General features: G+C 35.8%; 1 protein-coding gene across 2 annotated transcripts in view; it reads left to right on the forward strand.

Annotated features, from left to right (window-relative positions):
* WDR36 (WD repeat domain 36) overlaps nt 1–16,732 on the forward strand; it is a 41,331-nt gene that overhangs the window by 8,570 nt on the left and 16,029 nt on the right. For both annotated transcript variants that reach the window (XM_070056530.1, XM_008262002.3), the window contains 11 exons: nt 1,177–1,231; nt 2,567–2,699; nt 2,955–3,130; nt 3,466–3,586; nt 4,011–4,076; nt 5,046–5,132; nt 6,263–6,408; nt 11,517–11,631; nt 12,412–12,577; nt 12,787–12,895; nt 15,906–15,985. In XM_070056530.1, the coding sequence (XP_069912631.1) occupies nt 1,177–1,231; nt 2,567–2,699; nt 2,955–3,130; nt 3,466–3,586; nt 4,011–4,076; nt 5,046–5,132; nt 6,263–6,408; nt 11,517–11,631; nt 12,412–12,577; nt 12,787–12,895; nt 15,906–15,985 (1,254 nt within the window). The remainder of the gene's footprint in view (nt 1–1,176; nt 1,232–2,566; nt 2,700–2,954; nt 3,131–3,465; nt 3,587–4,010; nt 4,077–5,045; nt 5,133–6,262; nt 6,409–11,516; nt 11,632–12,411; nt 12,578–12,786; nt 12,896–15,905; nt 15,986–16,732) is intronic.

Here is a 16,732-nt window from a genome sequence, read left to right on the forward strand (position 1 = left end):
GTTAAGAGAAGGTAAAGCAAATCAGTGTTAATTTAGTGCTAGCATGTAGAAATAATTTTCCTGGTAAAAGCACTTTCATCATCAACCATGAAGGTGAATATCTAGTCTAATATTATTTTTATAGCTGGAGAGCTTGATGAATAATTTTGTGAACTTGTATATATTGATCCAGAGAGGTAGCAACTTGGACTTCTGTGTAGCATTAAAAAAAAAAAAAAGCAAAAAGCATATTTTGCAATCCAAATCTTCCTTTTCAAAGCTCTCATAAATTTGAAAGGGAATATAAGAATATTAAAGGTTTAACGTTTATCCTAGTTCTTAGTTTTAAATTGGTGTTTCAGTTCAACAAACACCATTGGCTGCTTACTGGGTGCTAGGTTCAAGGATAATGATGCTTCCTGCTAAAGTGCATCCTAGGAGGCCGTAAGTGATAGATCCTTGCTACCTGTATGAGAGACCCCAGTTGAGATCCAGGTTTCTGGCTTTTGTGTGGCCCAGTCCTGGCTGTTGTGGGTATAGGAAATGAACCAACAAATGGAAAATTTCTGCCTCTCTCTCTCTCTACCTTTCAAAAATAAATAAATAAGCTAATTTTATGATTTAATACTTTATATTATTTTTATAATATCAGATATCTCTGCTGCATAGACATTCATCATTCATGCTTCAGTCTGAAATTGAGAGTAGCATACTGTTATCTTACAGCAGTCAAATAATATGCTACAAGAACTGTGTGTTAAAATCTAGTGTACTCCCTTTAGTAATGATGTTTCTAGAAACATTGCAGAGAAAAATGAGATCTGCTGATAGTCTAAGTTTTGTTTTTAATTGTAATCTAGTATAAAATAGTTGTTATTCATGTATTTTTTTCTACTTAGCTGTTTAATTTCTTACAGAGGTGGCTTGGAATCTAGAGTTTGTCTGGATTCTATTACTTGCTAAACATGTAACTGTAACTTAATTATTTAACATAGTTTTCTCAGGTTTTTTAAACTGGAAAATAATTTCCTGATGGGACTATTTTGATATTAAGTAAGTTAATATATATCCATAGAATAGTGTGTGGCAGACTTAGAAGTGAATAAATATAACTTGTTATTTCACTTTTTAAAATAAACTTGATTTTGTTTTCCTCAAAAAAAAGTAAAATAGCTTTCAACTTTTTTTTTCTTGTAGTAAACTTCTGTATACCTTTCCGGGGTGGAAAGTTGGAGTGACAGCTCTTCAGCAGGTTAGTATTTTTTCTGTTTTTTTTCAAAGAAGAAACAAAAATACTTCAGTTTCGGGGATCAACTATTTTTATTCTAGAATATGTAGCCTAGTTTAGCTCTTGCCTATTACCCTGAGGAAATAATATTTGGAAATATGATTGAAAACAAGTGATACCAGCTTTGTGTATACCTGGAGTTCTGCTCTAAAACTGTGGTTGCTGTGGAACCTTGTTAACTAATCATCCTTGCAGCATGTAGTCCAGTGCCTTATGCAGAATAAAAGTGAACTGTTCGTTGATGCAAAGGAAATTATAGTCCATATAGAGAAATTTGTCAGGATATTGAAATTTGCAGTTTGAGATAATTGGAGCCACATTTCCAGTATTTAATTCAGCAATGACTGCTACAGAATTAGATACTTTTTATGAGTCAGCAAAGCAGTATGAATGAATGAATGTACTTCTGCAGAGAATCTGGTATGGCTGTTGGTTACTTTAATAGCCAGTGACTATTTCTGAATATCCATGGCCTATAGCTGCGCCTTCTGTCATCCTCTTATACTACCATCGGCTTTGCCTTGCTTTTCCTGTCTCTTGAGGATAAGAGAACCTATTTGTTTTACTGTCTTCAGTTTCTACACAGTACCTTATGATGGCGTACTCATGAAATGTTTAGTCTGATTCCATTCTGTAATGATAATGAATGTTGATCTGTTTTAAAATGTAGAAACTCAGAGCCTGTATGTAAAACCATTTATATTATAGACCATTTTAATTATAAGAGAATTATAATCTTAGACTATTAGAGCCAGAACAATTTGTAAAACTTTGTTCTTTTAGCCTATTGTACTATTTTTGTTGTTGTTTTACTATTTTTCTTTGAATAAATTAATTAATAAATTAATTATTCGTTTCCTTTATACTTGACCTCTTACGTTGTCAGGCGTATGTCAAGCCTTTGTATGTGTTATAGTAGTTGTCTCTTCTTTTCTTTTTCCATGCAGTCAGTGATTTGTAGTGATTTGTAGTGATTTCCCACATAAGCTTCCTTTTATGTTTGGCTTTTTTATCAAGTCAGCAATGTTTCAGGAGTTAGGTGATGCTGACTGACAGAAGTGAAGCTGTGAAGTACTTTGGAAAAAACAGTTGTAAATATTTTAGTTCTCAATAGCATTTCAGGTATGCCAGAATGGTAATGCCTGCCTTTTTTGTTTTATTTATTTATTTTACTTTTTTTGCGACCTTTAGTAAAACATTGTTATGTCTTTTGCCAATTACTAAGTAATAATACATATCATCAGGATTATTGAAGTTATTTGTTGAAAAAAATTACAAGTAGGGTAATTTTATTTTCAGGCACCAGCTGTGGATGTTATTGCTGTTGGTCTTATGTCGGGTCAGGTTATCATTCACAACATTAAGTTTGATGAAACGTTAATGAAATTTTGTCAAGACTGGGGACCCATCACTTCAGTTTCATTTCGCACAGGTAATTTTTAATTTACTTACTGTTGAAAGCTAAGAATACTTAAAAAGTATTACTTTGAAGGTGGTGGAAATTTTCTTAAATGGTTTTTGTAGAATGATAGAAACAAAATGAGATGCTAGCACAGAAGAAGGCTGAAGAACATGGATGGCTTATAGTATAGTAATTCATAATTTTATATTTATGAATTAAAAGATTAGAATAATTGTTTAGTTCTAAAATGTGTGCTTTTCTTAATATGTCTCATTTTAATAACAGATGGTCATCCAGTTATGGCAGCTGGAAGTCCATGTGGCCATATTGGACTGTGGGATCTAGAAGACAAAAAATTAATCAATCAAATGAGAAATGCACATTCTACAGCAATTGCTGGACTGACGTTTCTCCATAGAGAACCACTACTGGTCACAAATGGTGCTGACAATGCTCTCAGGGTATTGTGATTATTATTCTTGTCATCTTCCTGCATCTTCTGACCCATGCTTTGAGTTATTACAGGCTTACTTTAATATGTCAACCCTGAACCTAGAAAATGAAAGGGATGTGAGATGAGGTATTGGGATCTTGAAAAAAAAGTACAGCAAGTGACAGCATTGCAATGAAGTGAGAAAAAACTGTAATTTATTTTTTGCCCAACCCCCACTCCCATCTTCAAGAGCTCCAATGTCAGTTAATTTCAGTCACTATCCATTGCCAGGTGCTCTGACTGCTTTTAGATTAGGTAGCAAAACACATTGCAGAAGAACTTTACCTTTATGTTTCTTGGCAGATATGGATATTTGATGGTCCCACAGGTGAGGGCCGACTTTTGAAATTCAGAATGGGACACAGTGCTCCTCTTACCAAGATCAGATATTATGGACAGAATGGACAACAAATTCTAAGTGCAAGTGAGTTTGTTTATTTCATCAAGTATTGCGAGCTGGGTGCTCAGTATTTATTAGTTTTCATTTTTACACATAAATTTGAATGTGTCTTTGAATGACTTGGAATTTTGTTTAACACTAAGATGGTTCTTTTTGGCTACTTTAGGAAGCACTGTAGGTGCTATTTTCACTTGGTATGTCCAGTTTACTAATGTTTAGAGACAGAATGATCAAATTCTGAAAATGTAGCATTATTTATTCTGTTTCTCTACAGAAGAGTATTAATACTTCATCTGCATTTGGCCTTTGTTCTTATTATATGGCATTCTGTGTACAGTGTCCCAAATTATAACTTCAGCCTTTTTATAGAATATGGTTTTGTAGGGTCTGTGATTCACATAGTCCATTGTTTTGTAGCCTGATTAGAATTTTCTACATATACCAACAGGTCAAGATGGAACTCTTCAGTCATTTTCCACGGTACATGAAAAATTTAACAAGAGCTTGGGACATGGTAGGTTATTTACAAGATAGAAAATTAGCTGCTGGTCACAAAAGAAACATTTCAAAATTCTGTGAGACAGTTACAAGAAATATCATTAATATGTATCAATATTTTTGTATGAATAAAAAATGTATTGGGAGGAGGTACCATTGGGATTCCTAAGTCAAAAGAAAGTTGCTATAGATATTGAGGTGCTGCTACAAGGTTATTTTTGAAGTAACATTCTGCCATGCAAAAGGTGCTGGCTAGCTTGAGACATCTATAGAATGCAGAGTTTTAAAGATGGCAGCTAACTTAGAGAAAATGCAGAATACCATCTTTTTGCTATGAGAAATGTTCCTGAGTGAAGTTTTTAAAGTTTTCCTTCTATTCTTTCTTTCTTTTTTTTTTTTTTGACAAGCAGAGTGGATGGTGAGAGAGAGAGACAGAGAGAAAGGTCTTCCTTTGCCGTTGGTTCACCCTCCAATGGCCGTCGCGGCCAGCGCACCGCGCTGATCCGATGGCAGGAGCCAGGTACTTCTCCTGGTCTCCCATGGGGTACAGGGCCCAAGTACTTGGGCCATCCTCCACTGCACTCCCTGGCCACAGCAGAGAGCTGGCCTGGAAGAGAGGCAACCGGGCAACCGGGACAGAATCCGGCTCCCCGACCGGGACTAGAACCTGGTGTGCCGGCGCCGCAAGGTGGAGGATTAGCCTAGTGAGCCGCGGCGCTGGCCTCCTTCTATTCTTATACATATATAAGATTATATTCAGTGACATTTTATATATTTTTTTTGATTAATTATACCTCATGTCTATTATCTAGTTACATAGGCTAAGAACTTTAGAAAGAAATAATAGTGGTCATACCATCTTTATTTTCTTCCTGTCTTAAATGGGAGTATCTTAAACTTTAAGGTTATGTGTCAATGAATAGTGTTTCTTTTATTTACATTTTTCATTGAGAAGGATATTGTGTTTCCTTGTCACCAACCCCAGGATTAATAAATAAGAAGAGGGTCAAACGTAAAGGACTTCAGAATACCATGTCAGTGAGACTTCCACCCATCACAAAGTTTGCTGCTGGTAAAGAACTTCTCTTTTGTCATTCTGTACATTTTTATTTCCTCCATTTAAAGAAATGTGTTTGCAGATACTAATGTTCAGAAAGTAACCTTAAATACATGCCTATCTTTTGTAAAGATCATACAAGAGAGAATGTCTGTTAGTTTCAGGCTTTGCTCTTCTGTGTAACAGCTAGTAATAAATAATATGATCTCATAGCCTTTGTTTTTATTCTGTTTGTGCTTGGTGTATTGAAGGTTAAGTAATGTAAAAAATAAGCACTGAGCCAGCATCAGATGGGGACATTAGAGCTTTGATTAGTCAAGATCTAAGTACACTGAGGTCTGAGTCCACTGTGTCACTGGAGCAGTACTTCATTCAAAGAAGTGAGCTTAAGAAAAGTGTGCGTATGATGAGACTATTGAGTGAGCTATCATAGGCAATAATTGTGTGAGCACCATTTCTTTTTCAGGGTTGGTTTTTATAACAACTTAATCATTGTGTTTTGATTATTAACTACCTCCCTGTCTGTTTTCATATAGCCTGAGTGATCTTTCTGAAAAATCCAGGTTTATCTGAATCATCTCATTCATCTGCTTTTTGCGATTCCTTGTTAGAGTGGAAACTTGTCTCCTTAATGTGGCTTTTCAAACCCTTTCTAACTCTCCCAAGAAAACACTTGAAGTACTCAATTATGTTCACATACTCTTGGGCTTACTATGTCAGGTTCCTTGCTAATTGTACTTGTTTTTACCACTCTTCCCAGGAAATCATTTATTATTAGTCTCCCAAAATCTTTTAGTAAAACTGTTCCTAAGTGTTCTAATAAGACATTATCATACCGTCATACTTTATTATAACTTCTAATCTGAATCTCCTATTAGATGTGTTACTTAGCTTGATTTGGCCATTCCACAGTGTATACATATATGAAAACATTATGCCAGTGACCATAAATATATATAAGTATATGTATTTTAATTGTAAATTAAAAAAAAATCTCAGGAATTCACTGATACCAAGGATTACCTGTATATTTTACCATTTATATCTGGTGCTTGATGACATTAAGGAATATTTGAAGGTCAATAAATAATAGATGAATGAGAGGATAGAAAGCAATTTTATTTGTTATTTTAATTATATTTTAGAGGAAGCCCGTGAAAGTGACTGGGATGGTATCATTGCTTGCCATCAAGGAAAGCTATCTTGCTCAACTTGGAATTATCAAAGATCTACAATAGGTGCTTACTTTCTCAAGCCCAAAGAGTTGAAGACAGATGACATAACTGCAACAGTAAGTAATCCTGTTATAAGGATATTTTCCCTTTTAAAACTGTTCTATGATAATCTTGTTACACCCAAGTTTACTAATGGTAATACTGATTGAGAGAGCATGCTTTTTGAAGTTACTCTGTAATAGAGGTAAGTTATTTACCTTGTAGAGATTTAACTCTTTGAGGTTGAGTATGAAGTAGTATTTCAATCTGATTTTGAATTGCATCAGCTCAGTGACTTAGGATATTGGACATCTTTTCATGTGGTTATGGGCCATTTGTAAATCTACTTTGAAGAAATATCTGTTCACTTCCTTGGGCCACTTGTAATGAAATTACTTTTTTTTTTTGTTGAGTTGTAGAAGTGTTCTCTATATTTTAGATCCATGTCCCTTATGAGATGTATGATTTATGACTTTTCTTATTGATATCATTTTTTTTTTTTTTTAATTTGAGAGGCAGAGTTAGAGGCAGAGAGAGAGGTCTTTGATCCTCTGGTTCACTCTTCAAGTGGCCTCAATGGCCAGATCTGGGCTGATCCAAAGCCAGGAGCCAGGAGCTTCTTCCGGGTCTCCCATGTGTGTACAGGGACCCATGCACTTAGGCCCTTTTCCACTGCTTTCCCAGGTGCATTAACAGGGAACTGGATCAGAAGCAGAGTAGCATGGACTCTTAACTGGCACACATACGGGATACTGGCACACATATGGGATACTGGCACCACAGGCGGAGGCTTAACCAACTGATGCCACTGCACTGGCCCCGTTTTTTTATTTTCATGAAATCTTTTATTTTCATGAAATCTAAATTATCCATTTTCCTCTTAATATTACCTGTGCTTGCTTTGTTTAAGATTAATTTATAAAACAGAGAGAGTGAGACACAGAGACAGATGTGCCATCACCTTGTTCACTCACCAAATGACTACAACAGCCAGTTCTGGACCAGAATGAAGCCAGGAGCCAAGATTTCCGTCCTGGTTTCCCACATAGCCGGCAGGGGCCCAAGTGCTCTTTGTTGTCTTCCTAAGACATCTAGCAGGAAAGTGAATGGGAAGCTGAGTAGTCAGGACTGGATTGGGATGCTGGCATTGCAAGCAGTGGCTTACCCTGCTATACCACGATACCAGCCCCTGCTTGTGCTGCTTGCTTTGAAACCACTGCATGACCAAAAGCCATGAAGACTTAACTGTTGTGATTTCTTCTAGGAGTTGTCTTAGCACCATTTGCTCAAAGACTATTCTTTTTCTCTTAAATGGTTTGCTACTTTTAGCAAAAATCACTGGACCATGACTATAAAGATTTGTTTCTGGACTCTTCAGTTCCCTTGCCATTGTACTATCTATATGTCTGCCCTCAAAACAGTACTATACTACCTTGTAAATTTGTCTTAAGTTTTGAAATCAGGAAATGTGATGTCTTTAAGTTTGTTGCTTTTTTAGTATTGTTGTGGCTCTGGTCCCTTGTATTTCCATATAAATTTTAGGATCAACTTGTCAATTTCTGCAAAAAGGCAGCTAGGATTTTGATGTGAATCCCTTTGATTCTATAGATCAATTTGATTCTTTGCATCTCTGATCCATAGACATGAAATGTTTATTTAGAACTACTACTTTTTTTTTGGAAAGATTTATTTATTTATTTGAAAGAGAGAGATCTTTGATCCACCGGCCATAACAGTCAGGGCTGGTCCAGGGCAAAGCCAGTAGCAGTGGCCCAAGTACTTAGGTTAGTGTCTGCTGCTTCCCCAGGCGCACTAGCAGGAAGCTGGATTGAAGCAGAACAGCTGGGACTCAACCTGGCACTCTAATATGGGATGCTGGCATTGCATGAGTCAGCTAAACCCACTATACCACAGTGCTAGTCCCATTTTAGAACTTCTTAATTTAACATTGTTTTTGTAGCTGTCAATGTCATACTTTGGTTAAATTTTTTCTAATATTTTATTCTTTTAAATGCGACTGTAAGTGGAATTTTCATAGTTTTGTCTTAGAATCTTTATTGCTAGTGTAATTGACTTACATTTTGAATGTATCTCTTGGCAATTTCACTGAATTTGTTCATTAACTGATAGTTTGTTAGTGGATGCCTGTATTTTGAAAATGATTATTGAAAGTAAATCTCAAATATTTAACCCTCTTTGTACAAATTACTTGGTATGTATGACCTATGCTTTGTAGCAAAAACATCCAATGTTAAACACTTACATATTTTCTAAACCATATAGATTCTATCTTAAAGCTTCCTTAGGAAGTTAACCTGGATGATTTTGAGGAGCAGCTGTAGTAAGACTGTTAAGAATAATTACACTGAACATTTTTTATGTGCTTTGCTGTAGGCTCTCTGCCTGCCATGTATTATTTTATATTGTTCTTACAGTCATAAGATAAGGTCTGTTTTCACCTCTGTTTTTAGAGAATCAAACAAGCTTACTGTCATTAGTAACAAAAAGCTAGGCAGGAGCAGAGCTAGTATTTGGATCTAAGAAAACTGATTCTGGAACCTACAATTCTTAACTCACAGCCTATAGTAATTGTTCATAGAACATTTAGTGTAGGCTATTTATAGCAGTACTCGTGCCAAGTCATTTGTCTGATGACCTTGCTACCTGGACCAAATCCAGTAACTAATAAATAATAAATAAAGTAATTTTAGAGAGGTGTACCCTCTAAAGTACAAATTGTTACTGAAAGATGACCTTCACAGCTTACTTATTTTCTTAGATAATATATTCGGATTAATAAATTAGAAGACAACATTGCAAGAAGCAGGTGCATTAATAGTAAGAATCCTAATAAACTTTAGTTATTAAAAATATAGGAGGACCGTCAGAGTCCTTTATAACTTGTAGAGAATAGCCATTAGTTCCCGAGGATAAAATTATACAACATAGCATGAGTATTTTTGAGTCATTCAAATTAGATATTTTTATGTTTCATTTAGGAAGATAAAATGCTGGGTTTTTTTTTTTTGTTTTGTTTTGTTTTTTAAGATGATTTATCTATCTATTTGAAAAGTGGAGTGACAGAGTGAGAGAAAGAACTTTGAGCTGCTGGTTCACTGACCAAATGGCTGCAGTGGTCTGGGCCAGGCCAAAGCCAAGAGCTAGGAACTCCCTCCTAGTCTCCCACATCAGAGACCCACTACCTTCCCAAGCACATTAAAAACTGGATCAAACATGGGAAGTGAGATACTCAGCAGACTCATAGAATGGCGGATGTCCTAAATAGCACTCTGGCCTCAGAATCAGCCCTAAAGGCACTCGGATCTGGCTGAAAAGCCCATGAGAGTATTTCAGGCATGGAAAGCCAAGACACTCTGGAAAAAGATCTCTGTGAGTGAGATCCCAGTGGAAAGAACAGGTCTTCAAAGAGGGAGGTGCCTTTCTCTGAAGGGAGTAGAGAACCTCCACTTTGACTATGACCGTGTCTAAACAAGATAAGAGTCGGAGAACTCAAGGGGCTTCCATAGCCTTGGAAACTCATGACTGGTGCATAGGGAGATTACTGATGCCATAAACAGGAGTGTCAATTTGTAAAGTCAACAACAGGAGTCACTGTGCACTTACTCCTCATGTAGGATCTCGGTCCTTAATGTGCTGTACACTGAGGCTTAATGCTATAACGAGTACTCAAACAGTATATTTCACTTTGTGTTTCTATGGGGGTGCAAACGACTGAAATCTTTACTTAATGTACACTAAACTGATCTTCTGTAAAAAAAAAAAAAAAAAAAAAAGAAATTATCAATTCCCAACTTGACTCTCACTGGGATTAAACATGACAATAGGTCTGATCTGATTTCATCATCATTTAAAAAAAATCATCTATTATTTTTCACTTTATGTTTCTGTGTGGGAGCAAACTGTTGAAATCCTTACTTAAGGTATACTAAGCTGATCTTCTGTATATTAAGATAATCGAAAATGAATCTTGATGTGAATGGAAGGGGAGAGGGAGTGGGAAAGGGGAGGGTTGTGGGTGGGAGGGACGGTATGGGGGGGGAAGCCATTGTAACCCATGAGTCGTACTTTGGAAATTTATATTCATTAAATAAAAGATAAAAAAAAAAAACTGGATCAGAAAGCAGGGTAGCTGGGACTTGAACTGGGATTCTTCTAGAGGATACTGGCATTGTAAGTACTATCATAACCTGCTATGCCACAACACTGGCCCCCCAAAAATTCTTTTAAATATAGGACATAAATTCTTACCAAAATTTTTATTAAAGGAATAAGCTTTAGTTATTGAAGAAAATGTATTCATATGAAATATACTTTTGTAATGCTACGTGAATATTTCTTGACTTGATAATGATGTCACAACTTTGTTACTTTGCACAATTGAGTACACCTCAATTAAATATTTTCTATTTAGGTCTCAGAAGTCATCCATTTATTTAGAAACAAGTTCAGCAGTCTTATGAGTTGTCTCTTTTGTGGGTAGCATCTGACTGACCCAAGGTGGTGGTTAACCATTTCTCTGGCCATGATCTAATGTTATATAACCGGTCTCATGTTTTAACATAGGAAATAGAAAGACATCTTTTTGTTACAGCATTGATATTTTAAGTATTAAAAATGATTTGTTGGGGCCAGCGCTGTGGTGTAGCAGGTAAACCTGCTACCTGCAGTGCCGGCATCCCATATGGGCGCAGGTTCAAGTCCTGGCTGCTCCACTTCTGATCTACCTCTCTGCTATGGCCTGGGAAAGCAGTAGAAGATGGCCCTTGTCCCTGGTCCCCTGCACCCGCATGAGAGACCTGGAAGAAGCTCCTGGCTCCTGGGTTCGAATTGGCGCAGCTCTGGCCATTGTGGCCAATTAGGGAGTGAACCAGTGGGTGGAAGACCTCTCTCTCTCTGACTCTCCTTCTTTCTCTGTGTAACTCTGACTTTCAAATAAATAAATAAATCTTTAAAAAAAACTGAATTTATTATACAGAAACTGCTTGTAAATCAGGTGTTTTCTGTGCAACGTCTTGTCTTATTCTTAATTTGTCACTTTCTCTGTCTCTCTGCCTTTCAAATAAAATGAAAATAAATTTTAAAATTAAAAAACTTTGGAAAGTTAAAAAATACAATAATATATTATTTTCTGTATGATCTGTGTTTAATTTTTTTCCTCCTAAAGGCAGTGGATATAACTTCTTGTGGAAACTTTGCTGTGATTGGTCTATCATCAGGAACTGTAGATGTATATAACATGCAGTCTGGTATACATCGAGGAAGTTTTGGCAAGGATCAAGGTACTGCAATTTTATTTTTATTTATTTATTTTATTTTTTTGTAAGATTTGTTTTATTTTCAAGCCAGAGTGGCAGAGCGAGAGAGAGAGAGAGACTGAGGGAGCGAGAGAGATCATTCATCTGCTGATCCATTCCCCAAATGACTATGATAGCCAGGGTTGGACCATGCAAAGCCAGGAGCCTGGAACTCCATCCGGGTGTTGCACATGGGTGGCAGGGGCCAAAGTATTTGGGCCATATTCCACTGCTTTGCCAGGTGCATTAGGGAACTGGATTGGAAGCAGAGCAGCTGGTACTTAAACTTGCACTCCGATACCAAGATACTGACGTTGTGGGCAGTGGCCTAATCCACTGCTCTATGACACGGGCCTCTCTTACTCGTTTTTTAAAAATCAATTTTAGGTGAGCTATCATCCCCAAGTGACACAGTTGCCATCATTATATCTCTTATAAACATCATACTGAAAAACTTGGAAGAAAATCATGGATATATTAAGGGAAACTGAATACTACACAAATTAAATTTTTATTTTCCCTGCTTTAAACAGAAAATCCTAACTATTTTCTAAAATTTTGTGCATGACATCACCTTATTTCTTTATTATGCATAAGCAATATAATTAAGAATTCTTACCTCCTGAAATCTTGATAAATTTTAAGATCTTGGGGGTTACAAATAGTAGGAGTTTAGGTATTTGAATGAAGGAATCACTCTGTGTGTATTATTCAGATAGGCACTATCAATTCTGATTTCTTTTTTCTTTCAACATGTATTTAAAGCTCACCAGGGATCTGTCAGAGGTGTTGCAGTAGATGGATTAAACCAGTTGACAGTGACAGCTGGTAGTGAAGGATTACTCAAGTTCTGGAACTTTAAAAATAAAATTTTAATCCATTCTATGAACCTTGATTCATCTCCAAAAATGATGCTGTTACATAGGGACAGGTAAACTTTTTGCTTTATTGATAATGGATTTTCTTTCTGATGTTTTTGATGAAAGTTCTAAAGTCTTAACGAATAGGAAAAAATCCGAATATTTATTTAAATTTTGTTGCATTTGATTTAATTTCTCTAAGAGTGTGTTTGGTTGACAAAGTTAAAATGTTTAGGTGCTTATTATTTGTTTATTAAAATTAGTGCATTTATCTTGCTAGTGGTATTCTGGGACTCGCGTTGGATGACTTCTCCATTAGTGTTCTGGACATAGAAACTAGGAAGATTGTCAGAGAGTTTTCTGGACATCAAGGCCAAATAAATGACATGGTAAAACAAACTTTAGCTTTTTGAACAGAACTTAATTCATTGCTACTACTATTGGGGTTAAGAATGTTCAAACAATTGACTTTATTCTCTGTATTGTTATAGGAAATTTTTCAAAATTAATAATAATTAGGTTAATTTTCAAAAAAAATTATGTAATTTACTTACTTATTTGAAGGATGGGGGAGAGGGAGAGAGATCTTCCATGCACTAGTTCAGTCTTCAAATTTCTGAAATATCTAGAGCAGGGCCACTTGCTGCTATGCTGAAGCCAATAGCCAAAATCTCATTCCAGGTGTGGGTGAGTGTCACAGAATCAAGTTCTTGAGCCATCATCTGCCTTCAAAGTACTCATTATCAGGAAGTTGAATTGCAAACAAAAGAACCCAGACTCCAACCAGCCACTCCAGTGTGAGATGTGGGCATTTAGAGCAGTGTCCTAACCACTGCACCAAACACCAACCCATCAAAGAGATTTTTAAGGAAAATCTAGATTTAAAAGAAGTTTAATATTTCTGGAGAGTTGATTGAAATATAAATCGCAGAATTCATCTTGCTTTTTTATTTTTTTTTTAAATTTATTCATTTGAAAGGCAGAGTTACAGAGAGGCAGAGGCAGGGAGAGAGATCTTCTATCCACTGATTCACTCCCCAAATGGCCACAATGGCCAGATATGGGCCAATCGGGAGCCAGGAGCCAGTAGTTTCTTTAGGATCTCCTGCGTGGGTGCAGGGGTCAAAGGACTTGGGCCATCTTGTGCTTTCCTAGGCCACAGCAGAGAGCTGGATTGGAAGTGGAGCATCCGGTATTCAAACCAGTGCCCATATGGGATGTTGGTATTGCAGGCAGCAGCTCTAACCCCATATGCCACAGCATTATCCCCCATCTTGCTATCTTTAATACTTAATAATTTAAAGTCCAAAATGTGCCTTGGAGAATGAAAGATCCATTGTACATAAGTATATATTTTTATTTGTTTAATATTAAAGCAGGCTGAGAGAACTCATTTCTGTTTTTCTTTGTAGTAAATTAATAGGCAGTCATTTATCTGAAATATCTGGAATCTGGTGAATCTGGTTAGTGTTATTTCAAGAATTTAATTAATAAAAATGCGGTTAAGTTTACCTTTTTTTTTTGACAGGTAGAGTTACAGACAGAGAGAAAAGTCTTCCTTCTGTTGGTTCACCCCCCAAATGGCCACCACAGCCAGCGCTGCACTGATCCGAAGCCAGGAGCCAGGTGCTTCTTCCTGGTCTCCCATGCAGGGGCCCAAGCACTTGGGCCATCCTCCACTGCCCTCCCAGGCCACAGCAGAGAGCTGGACTGGAAGAGGAGCGACGGAGACTATAACCCGGCACCCATATGGGATGCGGGCGCTGCAGGCAGAGGATTAACCAAGTGAGCCACAGCGCTGTCCCTACTATTATATTCTTATAATGAGATATATGATGTGGTAAAAAATCTATTAGCTAAAAAGTATGTTTCATAAAAAGTAGTTTTTTTTGTTTTTTTGACAGGTAGAATTATAGACAGTGAGAGAGAAAGAGAGACAGAAAGGTCTTCCTTCTGATGGTTCACTCCCCAAATGGTTGCCACGGCTGGTGCTGTGCCGATTGAAATAAATCGTCATTTGAGGACTGTATTGAGTGCTGCCATTTTATGTCAATTGCCAATGCTTTGATTTAGCTGAAAACAGAAAAATAAAATATTTACTTAGTGACAAACCCAACAGCTGCATTTACTTAACCAGTTTTCTCTCCAAAAATGCTTACCCGTTTCCTTAAAAATAGAAGAAAAAAATTGGCCAGGAAATTATATTCCACAGATAGGAGGTTGGCAAAATTACCCATCAACGATTTGTTTTGACAGCATATGTAAAAAAGATGGCTGAGAGCAGGGTGATTATGATGAAATGGCATTTTACGAAACATCTGTCAGTGTCAGTTCGCTCTTCCTGTTTTCTTTTTGCAGTTTACTTTCAACATATATGTCTACAGTTTCTTCTGCTTAGTGTTAAGTCTTGTCTAATTAAATCTATCAGCATTTATAATATGATCTTACCTCCAAGAGCCATTTTTCCCCATCCTTGATTGTCTGCAGCACCCTTCTGTAAATTGAGCTACCCGTATGTTCAGGTTTCACTTTCCATGTTATCACCACAGCCTGGTAAATAAACTAGCATTTAGCTCACTCCAATATCATTTGCTAATATGATAGTGAGAAGCCCTATGGTGACTTTAGACTTACTATCACTATAAATCTTAAAATTTTTCCCTTGGGGTCTTCCACAAAATCTGGTTTGATTTAAGCCTCACATTTATATCCTGCAAATAAGGAGAGCTATTGTTTAATCCATTCTTGTAACTTGAAAAGATAATTTATTTTAGGTGATAAAAGTACTTTATTAAGTTTATTTTGAAAGTTTTTCTGATTATTTTAGTTTTTAATTATATTTTGTAAATAAAGCGTCAGTAAGGGAGAAAAGTAGATATTTAAGTAAATCTGCAAGTAAAAATAGAAGGACTAAGGAGTTTGCACTCTGTCTTCAAAATGATAGGAGTTTGGACTAATTCTTAGCTTAATCTGTACTCTGTTCATGGAAATATGTTTTTTGTTGCTTTCACAAATAGTTTTTAATTGAAATAAGGCTAACAAATATTTCTGATTGGTTATTTTAAGTATAGCATATTTGTAGTCATTTGTAATTTGTGAATATTCTATAGATATCTATATTATAGTGGTAAAAATTGAAAATTGAGATAATCTTAATTTTTTTCACTATCTGTACTTCATTTAAAAGCATAATCCTTACCCAAATTCCAAATCAGTGTTATATAGAAAATAGTGTTCTTATTTATAAAATAAGCATTTTATATAAAAATTTTACTCAGCTTTTTCATGTACCCTAAATCTTTTCATTTTTTGTATTTTTTAAAGTGTTAAATTTAGATACACAATACACCCTCATATATATCCAAACATTTATAAAATATATATATTTTTAATTTAAAGGCTTTCAGTCCTGATGGTCGTTGGTTAATAAGTGCTGCAATGGATTGCTCTATTAGGACTTGGGACCTTCCATCTGGGTGGTGAGTATATTTGTAAATCTTGAACCTCAAGCAGAAGATTTCTCTGTCATTGTCTTAATGTGTGACTTTTATATATAATAATAAATTATGTGTTAATTTTAAGGACTATAAGCTTTTATTTTGGATTTGTTTTAGTTTGTGTTAAATGTAATTAAAAGATCCAAAAAAACTAACTACTTTCCTTTTTTTAAATTGTATCTTCTCTCTTATGTTGGATATACTGTGTTATTTTTGAAAGAAAACTTATTTTTACTTTTACATTAAAATATTTTTATGAAAATATATATGTTTAGGGGGTACCATGTATATAATGTGTACTCTAACATTTTCTTTTAGTGAAAACATCCAAAATCCTATCTTCCAGATTTTTTTTTGAATAGAGAAATATGCAGTACATTAACATTAACCTATAGTCACCCTACCGTGCATTAGAACTCCAGAATTTCTTACTCCTGTATACCATAACCTAGTATTCACCAGCCAACCTTTTCCCATTCTTCCAAAAGATATGTTAAATACCTTAAAGTTGTGAAAATAGTGTCTTAGGGTTTGGGTAAAATCCAGAGTGCTCAGAAAGCTGTTACTTGCTGCTAATCATCTGTTTCTCAGGAATTGGATAAGCTCATATATGAAAATAGTTTGACCTTTACAAAGGAAAAACCCTAATGTCCTCATTTCCTTTCAAGTTAGATTATAGGCATGAGGCATACCTACCTATTCATGTTTACCAGATTTGGAATAAGTACA

This window comes from Oryctolagus cuniculus, chromosome 14, assembly GCF_964237555.1.
Source record: "Oryctolagus cuniculus chromosome 14, mOryCun1.1, whole genome shotgun sequence".
In the NCBI taxonomy this organism is placed as follows: domain Eukaryota; kingdom Metazoa; phylum Chordata; class Mammalia; order Lagomorpha; family Leporidae; genus Oryctolagus; species Oryctolagus cuniculus.